Source organism: Mercenaria mercenaria, chromosome 1 (genome assembly GCF_021730395.1).
Source record: "Mercenaria mercenaria strain notata chromosome 1, MADL_Memer_1, whole genome shotgun sequence".
NCBI classification, from domain to species: domain Eukaryota; kingdom Metazoa; phylum Mollusca; class Bivalvia; order Venerida; family Veneridae; genus Mercenaria; species Mercenaria mercenaria.
The window spans coordinates 93,869,107-93,882,629 of NC_069361.1; the positions used below are offsets into that span (position 1 = coordinate 93,869,107).

Genomic DNA, 13,523 nt, shown 5'->3' on the forward strand with positions numbered 1-13,523 from the left:
CAGGGATGAACTGATTATAACAATTCTGTATTTGTTTTTCCAGTGAACCAAGTCTGTCAGAGAAACAAGCTTATGCTGATTCTTTGGTCAAATTGCAAGCTGCAGAAAAATATCTAGGACGAGCTTACTGTGTTCTTGTGTTAGGCCTAGGACTAGAGGAACAACACCATATGTCATGTGGGCTGTAAGTATATCTAACTCAGTAACATATCTTGTTTGGGTGCAGTGTGTTCTTGTGCTGGATTTAAGGAACAACGTGGGCTGTAAGTATATCTGCTCATTAACATATCTTGTTTTGGTGCAGTATGTTCTTGTGTTGGCTTTAAGGAATAACACCATAATGTCATGTGGGCTGTAAGTATATCTACCTCATTAACATAATTATCTTGTTTGGGTGCAGTGTGTTCTTGTGTTGGATTTAAGGAACATTGTGGGCTGTAAGTATATCTACCTCATTAACATATCTTGTTTTGGTGCAGTGTGCTTGTGTTGACCTTAAGGAACATCAACATAATGTCATTTGGCATCAGTATAATCTACTTCATTCAGATATCTAGAACAAGCCTATTTGTTGGTATGCAAAATGATTATTGTCCACATGCAGTTTTAGCCAATTAGTAATTTAATTTACTCAGTTATCAGGATAAAATTTTTGTTCATTTTCATAACTTATCAGCACAACTACTTGGAAGTTTTCAAGTTGCAGAGCATTTGCACTCACCCATGCATTAGCATCAGCCTCAGCTTTGGTGTCTGGGATTCCTATCCCACTGTGGATAATTTTTTAGATGTAAGCTGGTAGAATTTCAGTAACAACACTTGTTCACTGTGATGACCTGACATATTGCACAGTTTCTATAACTGTTGATTTGCTTTTCTACAAAGTTATGTCTGTTTTCATCTTGGTTAAGTGTTATAATATATGTGAACTGGTATCTCAGTTACCACTGATAGGACTGGATTGAAAGTTCACACACTTGTTCACTGTGAATGTCTGACATGCTGTGCATAGGTTCCATAACTCTGCTATGCATCCTTTCAAAGTTATGCCCCTTTTTTGACTGAGCAATGTTTAGTTAAGTTTTTATATGTATGCAAGTAACCTCAGTTACCACTAAGTCTTGTAAGAATGGATTAAAAAATTTGACATAATTATGATCTCTGTGATGAATGTACATGCAGTACTTACTGTTTGGTTACATAACTTAGTTTTTTTTCTTTTTCCTTGTTTTTACTTTAGTATACATTCAGTTAACTGTTTTTTATTGACGAGGCATTTGAATACACAAGAACAATGCTACCCTCCAACAGCTCTTGTTTGTTGATAAAATAATCTGTTTGCATATAAAGGAAAGTGATATATTTTACGAAAACTTTTGTGTCAGTTGTGCTCACTTATACATATTAAGATAAATACATCTGATCTTCAAGGTGACTTCAGAGAATCAGACTTGTGCTCCTCAATTTTCATGAGTTTATTATGTGAGGAGAATATTTCCTCATAGACAATTCAGCTAATATCGAAGTGCACATCACAAACCTGATAGTGCAGACCTTGCAATATGTGTTATATATGTTGTGTAATTTACAGATCCCGAGTGTCATCTACAGACAAGGACAGGGCCATGTTTGAGGTGAGTGTCTTCATTGCTATCTCTCTTTCAAATGTTACAGAAAAATATATATGTTCTTTCTTACACATGCTTTTGGTGTTTCTTGGGTACTTTCAAGTTTTCTGATTATAACTATGAAATGATACAAGAAATTTTGTATCAGAAATGTGTTATGGGAAATTAAATATTAGAAAAGCTTTACAGTTATACTTCCTTAGAAAACATTTTGAATTGATGACATTTTTCAGCTAAAATATACTCTAAACAAAAAATTAGAATTACTATATTTATTCGACTAGAAGATGGGTGGTTTATAGGAAAGGTCCCATAATTACTTGTCTTATTTCAGACACTGTATTCCTTCTGTACGTTTGTTGTATGGATCACATTTAGGCGGAAGGATTTTGAAGCTGTCAGAAAAGAAGTGGGCAGGTAAAAGTTTTAGACTATTGCTCTGAATGGTCTTAGTTGTATATTTTATTGTGATTGTGTAGATAATAAAATATTATCTATAATTTTATTAGGTTTGGGATGGTCTGATGCTACATTAAACAGACATAAAAGTGCCCATATCGGCTACATTTTGAGCTTAACAGTTAGAAACATGAGAAAAGCTGTTGTACTCATGACCAATTGTTCTTTGGTGTCTGCATCCATGCTTGACTCTGCTTTTTATGTAAGCCGCCATCTCGGTAGAACTTGTACGAAAGAATTTAAAACTTTACACATAGACGTTGACATTTAAGCAGTAGGCGCTATATAATATATGCAACATAGGAAATGGATGAACACATGCTCTTCTAAGCATAATGTTGTTGCTAAGTCAGCTATTTATTTGGTAAATGCTGCCTCTCAGAAATAGATATGGTACTCCATTAATTCTTATTTGCAGAAAATGAGATTAATGGCAAGTAAACTGTAATTTGATCTGAAACAATTTTGTAGTATGTAGATTGCAGGCATGTAGAATGTATTCATATAAGTTCCAAGCATTTTACTACATAAAAACATACATTTAGAGCAGCACAATTTGTTAGCTAGAGAATGTCATTTTCATACTTCTAGGATGTTGAGATCAGATACATTCAATCCTGCAATCAGAGTGAAGAACGCGCCTGAAGGTAAAGTACCCATAAATCTACTTCATTGACTTTGTTTACTAATTACAAATAATACAAACTACAAATATGATGGGATCTAAGATGTCTGCATTTAATTGATAGCTTAACTGCAGATTCCATCAAGCATTATTTGTAATAAACCTTTGTATAATGCAAGAGTGCTTTATATGAATGAAATAAAAAAAAATGGAAGTGTCAAAAGATTTGTGAAAAGATTCATAAAGATTTGCGGATTATAAAGTGGCTTTAATGATTTTGCAGAATTTACAACAGTTCAATTTCTGTAGAAAGATTTATTTGATTCCAAAAAATAAGACATAACAATGATTATAATATTAGATCTAAGCATAAAATAGTAAAAACTCATTACATAGTATACATATTTTCCTGTAAATACCATAGTAAAGATGATATGTCAAGGCTTTGAAATTTATATTTCTTTTAAATGTTATAATAGCTGGAATCAACTTGAATACCTTATGGCAGTACACTCATTAAAAGAAAGAGAATGAACAGACCTTTTTAAAATGATTTAAATGTTCCTCACAAATGAATTGGGTATATGTGTCTATAAACATAAAGGTTACATACTCTCTTACATAATATCTGGTTATTTGTTTGTTTATTTATTTATGTATATACAGACTAGATATATTAAAATTTGCAAATAACCACCATAGTGCACAATGAGATAAAAAAAATTATTGAATTCATGGTTTCTGATTATGCCAACTCATGTTTTATCAATTCAAAATGTTGTATGAAATGCTTTCTTCTGCATTTTGATAATAGCTAATAGCTTTATGGTGTTGGACATAAAACTTGAGAGCATTATATAGCCATTTATCCAATAATATGATGCACTTAAGACGTTGATATATGCTAAATAATCAAAATATTTTTGGACCATAATTAATATCTATAATCAGAAAAGACTGTGTGGCTGGTTAGAATATTAATGAAGTAAATTTATGTGTCTCAGTCAATGCATGTAGTCTTACCATAAAGCGATAGTCTCCAGTCTCGCCACAATGTTTTATTTCACAAAATAGGAAGGGTACTATTAATTATTATACTGCACAATAAAACAGTAAATCACAGTGAGTTTAACCTATTTTTCAATATAGAGATACAGTTTAAAAAAATTAATGCCACACGTATCAGCAGGAGCACTTAGTGGAAATACGACATACATAATATAGCACAAGTTGTTATGTGTAAGAAAGTTTGGTAAAAAGATACCAGTATGGTATTAAATAGTTACCTCTTGAATGTAAGTTATGAATATTCATATAAAATTCCTTTATGTATTGCTTAATGGTTGATCAAACTTCTCAAGGCCAACATTTCTTGCTCTTTGGCTTTATTTACATAGGGGTCAGATGCTCTGTAAAATCCTCACATGTTATCTGGAGCCAGGTATTTTCAGTGGCAACATCCTTGGTCCTGTACTACTAGGCAGGCTATATTACCAGCTCTGATGGTATATTCATCGTCAGTTGTAAAAATTAGTTATCATTTCCAGAAAAAGAAACAGAGAAAAAAGATGAAAAGTCTGGAGAAGGAAAGAAAGAAATCAAAGTTGAGAAGAAAATTACACCTGCTGAGTACAGAAGACTACACCCGTAGGTTGATTTATAGAAATACTAATTGGAAGATTAGAATTACATAGCAACATCGAGCTTTGATGATTAATTAAAAATACGTCAAATCGTGATTGTTATGTTTGGGTGTGTGATGAAATCATGCTTTTGTTTATAACGATAAGTTCTGTTGTTTTTTTTATTTCAGGAAAAGGCCAGCTATCAAATCTATTATACAGTAAGTACAAAGATATACTACTGGGTTAAGATTTGTTATTTTGAGAGAAATCAATGTATTCTGTTAATATTTATAAGAATTTCTTTGTTACATGTTTGACATCATGTGAGTGAAAAAGTCATTACGTAATTTTGGTGTGACCCTAATGACTTTTTGTAATAACATTTTGACATTGACATTGATTTAAGTATAGGAGACATTGGTCAAATTAACTCTGTCTATAATATGTAAAGAAAGAAGAAATTTCGTTGTTACAATAGAAGCTTACATATATGATAAAAAGAATATTATATTTGTGTCTTGCATCATTGATTAAATGAAACATTTTGAATAAACTCTGTATGGAAAGACATTTGTGTTAGATCTATATTTTCTGTTTATTTATTTTTTTTAATTCTCAACTTTAAGATATGATATACATTAAACTTTAACAACTATGTTTCTCCAGTCAGAGATCCCCCGCCATTGTAGCAATACTGCCTTCACCTAAAGAAGAAGCTCATTGGTTATTCAAAACACGCAAGTAAGTTTAGGCTCCTGGATTTTTTTTTTTCTTATTCTGTAAATTTTATGACAATAATTTAATGATAACTGTTATTAATCTAATATTGAAATGAAGTTTAATTTTTTACACTTTACAAATATCATATAAAAAGTGGTTTTATTGTCAAGCTGTGTACAGTGATTTTGATTCTGTAGTAACTATTTACTGGGGATGGTTATTTATATTTGAGCCGTGCCATGGGAAAACCAACATAGTGGGTTTGCGACCAGCATGGATCCAGACCAGCCTGCGCATCCGCGCAGTCTGGTCAGGATCCATGCTGTTCGCTAACAGTTTCTCCAATTCCAATAGGCTATAAAAGCGAACAGCATTGAGCCTGACCAGACTGCGCGGATGCGCAGGCTGGTCTGGATCCATGCTGGTCGCAAACCCACTATGTTGGTTTTCTCATGGCACGGCTCATTTTATTTGTTCACTGGAAAAAATTGAGTGTTTGTCGGATTGATTTGTAAAAGATGTTTAGTAACTGAAAGAAACTACCTGTACATTGCAATACATAGAAAAACTATTGGTTAAACAAGAATTCCTTTGAATTGTCGAATCATCATGGGTTATTTAATTCTTGATAAAAGAAACTTTGTACATATCTGTAGTTCATTGAACATGGATACAGTTACACTCTGTTTATTGTATTACACCAAATCTGTAAATGTTTACTTCTGGTTTATCCTGAAAACCTTTTGTGACTGCTACAAGATATATATAGTTAAAGAGTAACGATATATACAGCTAACAGGGAAAATATATACAGTCTGCTGGATAACTCTGTTACAATATTTACTGATTCCTAGGTAACCCTGTTACACTATTTACTGATTCCTAGGTAACTCTGTTACAATTTATACTGATTCCTAGGTAACTCTGTTACACTATTTACTGATTCCTAGGTAACTCTGTTACAATATTTACTGATTCCTAGGTAACCCTGTTACACTATTTTCTGATTCCTAGGTAACTCTGTTACAATTTATACTGATTCCTAGGTAACTCTGTTACACTATTTACTGATTCCTAGGTAACTCTGTTACAATATTTACTGATTCCTAGGTAACTCTATTACAATATTTACTGGTTCTGTTACAATATTTATTGATTCCTAGGTAACTCTGTTACAATATGTACACTTTACTGATTCCTAGGTAACTCTGTTACAATATTTACAGTTTACTTGGTAAGGTGGACCATGAAAATGAGGATGAAGAAGAGGATCCAAACAAAACAATCTTCATGATTGACAAAAGAAACTTCAAGTATGCTACTTCATTGATCTCATTTTTGTAATTTCTTTTTACACATCTGGTAAAGAAGACCTGGGAACATTTAGTGTTTAAACTGTTTGTCCATCATATCGTCTGTCCATCACACTTTCTTGTGTTTTCAACTTCTCTAGTTTTCATCCATTTCACATGAAACTAGATATATGTCATTAACATGAAATGGATATACACATTTATGCTAGACACTCATTTTTAGCTCACCTGTCACAAAGTGACAAGGTGAGCTTTTGTGATCGCGAAACTGGGTCACGTGCCTTTAAAAACTAGGTCAGTAGGTCTAAAAATAGAAAAACCTTGTGACCTCTCTAGAGGCCATATATTTCACAAGATCTTCATGAAAATTGGCCAGAATGTTCACCTTGATGATATCTAGGTCAAGAACGAAACTGGGTCATGTGCCATTAAAAACTAGGTCAGTGGGTCTAAAAACAGAAAAACCTTGTGACCTCTCTAGAGGCCATATATTTCACAAGATCTTCATGAAAATTGGTCAGAATGTTCGCCTTGATGATATCTAGGTCAAGTTTGAAAGTGGTTCACGTGCCTTCAAAAACTAGGTCAGTAGGTCAAATAATAGAAAAACCTTGTGACCTCTCTAGAGGCCATATTTTTCATGGGAACTGTATGAAAGTTGGTCTGAATGTTCATCTTGATGATATCTAGGTCAAGTTCGAAAGTGGGTCACGTGCCATCAAAAACTAGGTCAGTAGGTCAAATAATAGAAAAACCTTGTGACCTCTCTAAAGGCCATATTTTTCATGGCATCTGTATGAAAGTTGGTCTGAATGTTCATCTTGATGATATCTAGGTCAAGTTTGAAGCAGGGTCATGTGCGGTCAAAAACTAGGTCAGTAGATCTAAAAATAGAAAAACCTTGTGACCTCTCTAGAGGCCATACTTGTGAATGGATCTCCATAAAAATTGGTCAGAATGTTCTTGATGATATCTAAGTCAAGTTCGAAAGTGGGTCACGTGCCTTCAAAAAGTAGGTCAGTTGGTCAAATAATGAAAAAACGTTGTGACCTCTCTAGAGGCCATATTTTTCATGGGATCTGTATGAAAGTTGGTCTGAATGTTTATCTTGATGATATATAGGTCAAGTTTGAAACTGGGTCAACTGCGATCAAAAACTAGGTCAGTAGGTCTTGAAATAGAAAAACCTTGTGACCTCTCTAGAGGCCATACCCTTGAATGGATCTTCATGAAAATTGGTCTGAATGTTCACCTTGATGATATCTAGGTCAAGATCGAAACTGGGTCATGTGCCTTAAAAAACTAGGTCAGTAGGTCAAATAATAAAAAAACCTTGTGACCTCTCTAGAGGCCATACTTTTCATGGGATCTGTATGAAAATTGGTCTGAATGTTCACCTTGATGATATCTAGGTCAAGTTTGAAACTGAGTCAACTGTGGTTAAAAACTAGGTCAGTAGGTCTAAAATTAGAAAAATCTTTTGACCTCTCTAGAGGACATATTTTTCAATGGATCTTCATGAAAATTGATCTGAATGTTCACCTTGATGATATCTAGGTCAATTTCAAAACTGGGTCACGTGCGGTCAAAAACTAGGCCAGTAGGTATAAAAATAGAAAAACCTTGTGACCTCTCTAGAGGCCATATTTTTCAGTGGATCTTCATGAAAATTGGTTAGAATTTTTATCTTGATAATATCTAGGTCAAGTTCAAAACTGGGTCACATGAGCTCAAAAACTAGGTCACTATGTCAAATAATAGAAAAAACGACGTCATACTCAAAACTTGGTCATGTGGGAAGAGGTGAGCGATTCAGGACCATCATGGTCCTCTTGTTTGAGTTATGCCTTCTTTTTGTCTGCCATATTACAAATACATCTGTACATTGTGTCTTCACTTTTTCTACAGTTTTCATCCAGTTCAATTAAAGCTTGGTACATATGATCAGCATGAAGTGGACATGTACATATTGTATGGACTGTTTTTATTCATTCAATGATCAACATGTCATACAAATTTAGCCCATTTATTAATGTGATAATTATTTTATATAGTGACTTCTTCAAAAAACAGGTTTTCCATGCAAGTAAAGTAAATTAAAGCGAAATTTGAAACTGTAAAATACTTATATACAGGATTGGTATATTGGGTGACTTCCTAAGCCAGTACAACCCAGTCACACTGTCACCAATGGGGGCGGAGAATGAGGACGAGGATAATGAAGGGGAGGAGGGAGAACAGAAACCTGCTGATGACACTGCCACAGAAAAACCTCAAACTGGTAATACTTTATTTCTTTGTAACTAGTAATTACCTTAAGTAGTTTCTTTTCCAGCGGATAAGAACACACCTATTATCACTTTTATGTTTAAAACATTAGATCCAAATTTCGTATTTAATAGTGACAGCTCTTGTTTCTTTTTTTTTCCATATTATTATGTTGCTTTAACCTAAGTAAGATATCCTGGAAGTTTTAAAATAATCTTTCAATAAATTGATTCTAAACTTGGTGGGCAAAAATGTCTGAAATTTACAAGTGAAAATATCCCTTCAGGATTGTTTTGGAGGATACATTCAAAACAAAGATGTTACAAAAGCTTAAAAAAGTTCCAACATTCATCTTCCAAGTTCTGTAGAATAACACGGTGTATGTCGGATCCCTCTCTGTGAAAAATGAGAAAACGGACCCCTGGCTGTTCGCACACAGGACACTCTTTGTGCAAACAATGAACTCCAACGTCAGGGAGCTAGGAAAATCGAAATTTTCGTCCTAAACACATTTTTGTGCATAAAAAATATATGAACCACGGAATGACGTAGCTATATACCATTGCTTTTTTATAGTTACATTTGTTTTATCAGTTGACACAAGTCCAAACGAAGATGGAATGTAGCCAGAGAAACTGGCTTGGATGAACATCGTGCAATGTTTATGAAACTTAAATACGACTTTTCTTGAATATAGCAAATATCTAGTACCTTAGATGTGAAGTCGTTGATCCAATCTTACTTGTAAATACACTTTATGTGGTTATTTTCATCATGTTTCCTTAAAAACGCTCTACTTTCGATTTCGTTAATGCACGGGATCCCTCTCAGTCGGTGCAATTTTATCTCACAGGACCCCTCTTGACTCTCTGCACTCTGCACAGGAACCCTCTTCAACAAAATATTCTGTAGGCACTGGTGCCCTCTCAACTTCATTGTTAGAATTTTGAGATGGTATCTTATTGAAAGCAACATCTGTTTCTAAGGGAAATAGATCATGGTGTTTTTACTTCCCTTAATATGCTTTTAAATTGAAAATAAATCAGCAATTTCACATAACATGCATATTTGAATTTTATTATCAAATTTACCTATACGTTAGTGATACTCAAGTACCTTTTAAACGCAAATTTGTATAATTTGATTTGATACAAAGAGAGCCATTCATGCATAGCTATTCTGAAAAGGGGGCGTCCAGCGACACATCTGTACTATAACAAACCCCCGTCTGCCCGGACACACAAGTCTGTACCGGAAATCTCTATATTTTTCCATTCACTGACGCCTGACTTTCATATCGGATGCGTGACGTAATTGAGTGTGTGTCGTGGCATTAATTTTTTTATTTAGTTCAGTATTGTCAATCTTATCCAGACTATTGAACAAATTTATAGTAGTTACATTACATTGTATGCGTATGTAATTAAAAGGTTATCATATTTGCATCGGCAAATATGCACTCGTTCTTTAGCGAAAATATATTGCGCTCCAAAAGTCGTGCAATCTATTTCCGCTGCAAAACTCGTGCATAGCTAATAACCTATAATTATTGTGGTGCTTTTAAATACAAACACCATCTCATAACTCTAACACTGAAGTTAAATTGAGAGGGCACCGGTGTCGATAGAAAATTAATTGTGTCCGAGAGGGTTCCCGTGCCATGTGCAGAGAGTCAAGAGGGATCCTGTGAGGCAAAATTGAGCCAACTGAGAGGGATCCCATGCATTAACGAAATCGAAAGTAGAGCGTTTTTAAGGAAATATGGTGTAAATAATCATATATTCTGTATTTATAAATAAGATGGGATCAACGGCTTCACATCTAAGGTATTAGATACTTGCTATATCCAAGGAAAGTTGTGTGTAAGTTTCATAAACATCGCACGATGTTCATCCTAGCCAGGAGCTCCGGCTACATTCAATCTTCGTTTGGACTTGTGTCAACTGAGAAAACGAATGTAACGATAAAAAAGCAATGGTACATAGCTACGTCATTCCGTAGTTCATATATTTTTTATGCACAAATACATGTTTAGGACAAAAATTTCAATTTTCCGAGCTCACTGACGTTAGAGTTTATTGTTTGCATAAAGAGTGTCCTGTGCGCGAACAGAGAGGGATCCGTTTTCTCATTTTCCACAGAGAGGGATATGATATGCATATACACCGTGAATAATATATGAATGAAAAACTGTTATAGACTAGTTGAACCAAACATTGGCATATGAAAGCACTTCATATGTTTTTATTTTTCAGAGAGAGGAATGAGTCGTACCCAGACAGCAGTATCAGAGGCAGTGACTGATGCCTTCACTGAGGACTAAAGCAGTTTTAATATTTGATATGCTTAAAGAGGGAAAAACATGTAGAAGAAAAAAGAATATGACTGAATTTTGATCATTCCCAATGTTGTTAGCGTAAGGGTAAATCATACCTTCACTCAAGAGTTCTCTAAGGGTCCGTCCTACATTTTATTGTCTGTGATAAAATAGTATTTCACTTGTTGCATTTAAGATATTTTTTATAAACACCTATCATCAATATATAACAATGGGCAGTGTTGCTCTCCTGCCAAGATAATAAACATGTGTGTCCATGTTTCCTTTTACAACAGTCTAGCATCAATTTTGGTCTGTTTTTTTATAAAATTAATGGTTCAATAAAACTATTGTTCATGATTTTTTGATCATAAGATTCATTAACAAAACCTATATGGTACTATTCTTATATATTTGATTTTTTCCCAGTTTATGGTCATGCAAGCAGTCAGCAAGTAGTCAGCAGATAGTCAAAGAGAATATAATACAATCACAATTAGCAATAATGTTTTACGCAGAGAAATATATCTATTTACATGTCGTAATATATCATAGTTGTAATTGCTGCAACATTAGGAATGGAACAATAACAAATTGACCAGATGCCACAGGATACATTTAGAATAGATGAAAATGAATTGACCAATTGACTATTCACCACTTATAATGAACAAGATAATGACTTGGCACACTGGTACCTATTACACACAATTATCTCTATTGGCTAACACACTTGTTACCTGATGATGGCCATTATCAGTATCTCACAAGCTGATCTGTTGCCAATAAAATAAACAGGGACATCCAAGAAATCATCTGCATATCATTTCTTGAAATGTTTTTCCATTATGATCACTTAGTTCCTTAAGAAAGTGGTGTAAACTATGTTTGTACCGTATATTGCACTTGAAATTACAGGTCTAGGAATGCATTTCATAGTGGCCAAACTTCACTGTTTATATTGTCAAATTATGAGTTTTGTTTTAATTAAACTTTTATGTATAAAATGTTGTTTTGTTTTTTTGGAAGCCAATTCAGAGAAACAAGTGGAAGATTCTTTAATGTGCCACTTGCAAGGCCTATAAAGATCTCTTGTATTATTCCAAATGACTTGATTGTGACAGATTACTGTAGAGATAAAATTCATACCTAAATATCATGGGACTTCTTCCAACCCCTGATAAAAAGTTTATGGGGACTATATTGGAATAGCGCATATCTGTCCATTGGTCTGTCTGTCCTTTGTGTTCACTCCATGTCTTGTTAACTTGCTTTAACTATTAACCTCAACAAAACGACATGCAGAGTGCACAGCCAAGGTCAGTAGGTCCAAGTCGTGGTCACTCTTGGAAGTCAAAGGTCAAGTAGCGTAACATGTCTAAACTGCCTGGAAGATTTTCATAAAACTAACAGCAGTTATTTACTTCATGAAGAAGACTTGCATCCCAGGTCACAAGGTCTAAGGTCAAGGTCATATTTGGAGGTCAAATAGCTTAAATTTATATCAGATCCATGTCTTTAAACCGCTGGGAAGATTTTTATAAACCTAGCATCAATTATTTTCCTCATCAATATGATGTGTAGAGTGCACAACCCAGGTCACAATGTTAAGGTCATACTTTGAGGTAGAAGGTCAAATAGCTTGCCCTCGTGTCAAGATTTTCATAAAACTAACCTCAAATAGCTTAAATTTGTGACTGATCCGCCTCTTTAAAACCACTGAGAAGATTTTCATAGACCTAGCCTCTATTATTTTCCTCATCAAGGTGATGTTCAGAGTGCATTCTAAGATCACTTGGTCTAAGGTCAAGGTCACACATACAGGTCAAAGGTAAAGTAGATTTTTCTCATGTTTCCTCCATATCTTAACTGCTTTTGGAGATTTTCATCACTTATTTACCCCATGAAGACAACATGCATAGCACATGACCTGGGTAACAAAGTGTACTTAAAGGTCAAAGGTCAAACAGGTTGAATTTATATCCACTCTAAACCACCAGAAGAATTTCATCCAATTAGCATCAGTTAACTTCATGCAGATGACATGAAGAGTGCATAACCCAGGTCACTAAGTCCAAGGTCAAGGTCCCACTTTTATGTCTAAAGATCAAATACCTCCTATTTGTGTCTATTCCATAATATTACCTTCGTACACATGCAAAGTGCATAAATCAAGTCACTAGATCAAAGGTCAAGGTCAGAATTGAAGGTCAAAGGTCATGGTCACAATATTTTACTTCCCTGTATCAAAGGGATATCTGGGGATATTAATCACCTTTACTGGTAACTCTAGTTCAATTGAGTTTTTGTCTTTCAAAAACTTACTTGTTGAGTAAGGAGTTTTCATTACAAACTGCATAAACCTATAAAAAAGTCATGAATTTCACAATAAAGCAATACAATCTGAATAAGATATTAAAGAGGCAGACATAAATGATTAGTAATTGCAGTTTAAAGTTAAAGATATTCACACACCTGTTAGCTGTACTGATTGCTAGGGGTAATTACAGGATTAACAGATTTTTATCAGTGCAGGGTATCTTTGAATAAAATATTTGCTGTTGATAA

At 34.2% G+C, this 13,523-nt stretch overlaps 1 protein-coding gene across 2 annotated transcripts in view; it reads left to right on the plus strand.

Moving 5' to 3' along the window:
* Positions 1–11,962, plus strand: part of LOC123564382 (protein phosphatase 1 regulatory subunit 36-like) — a 78,766-nt gene extending 66,804 nt beyond the window's left edge. For both annotated transcript variants that reach the window (XM_053517581.1, XM_053517583.1), the window contains 10 exons: positions 44–184; positions 1,592–1,634; positions 1,963–2,045; positions 2,679–2,734; positions 4,260–4,359; positions 4,526–4,555; positions 5,004–5,078; positions 6,284–6,370; positions 8,506–8,651; positions 10,894–11,962. In XM_053517581.1, the coding sequence (XP_053373556.1) occupies positions 44–184; positions 1,592–1,634; positions 1,963–2,045; positions 2,679–2,734; positions 4,260–4,359; positions 4,526–4,555; positions 5,004–5,078; positions 6,284–6,370; positions 8,506–8,651; positions 10,894–10,961 (829 nt within the window). In that variant the 3' untranslated portion in view covers positions 10,962–11,962. The remainder of the gene's footprint in view (positions 1–43; positions 185–1,591; positions 1,635–1,962; positions 2,046–2,678; positions 2,735–4,259; positions 4,360–4,525; positions 4,556–5,003; positions 5,079–6,283; positions 6,371–8,505; positions 8,652–10,893) is intronic.
* The last annotated feature ends 1,561 nt before the right edge of the window (positions 11,963–13,523 follow it).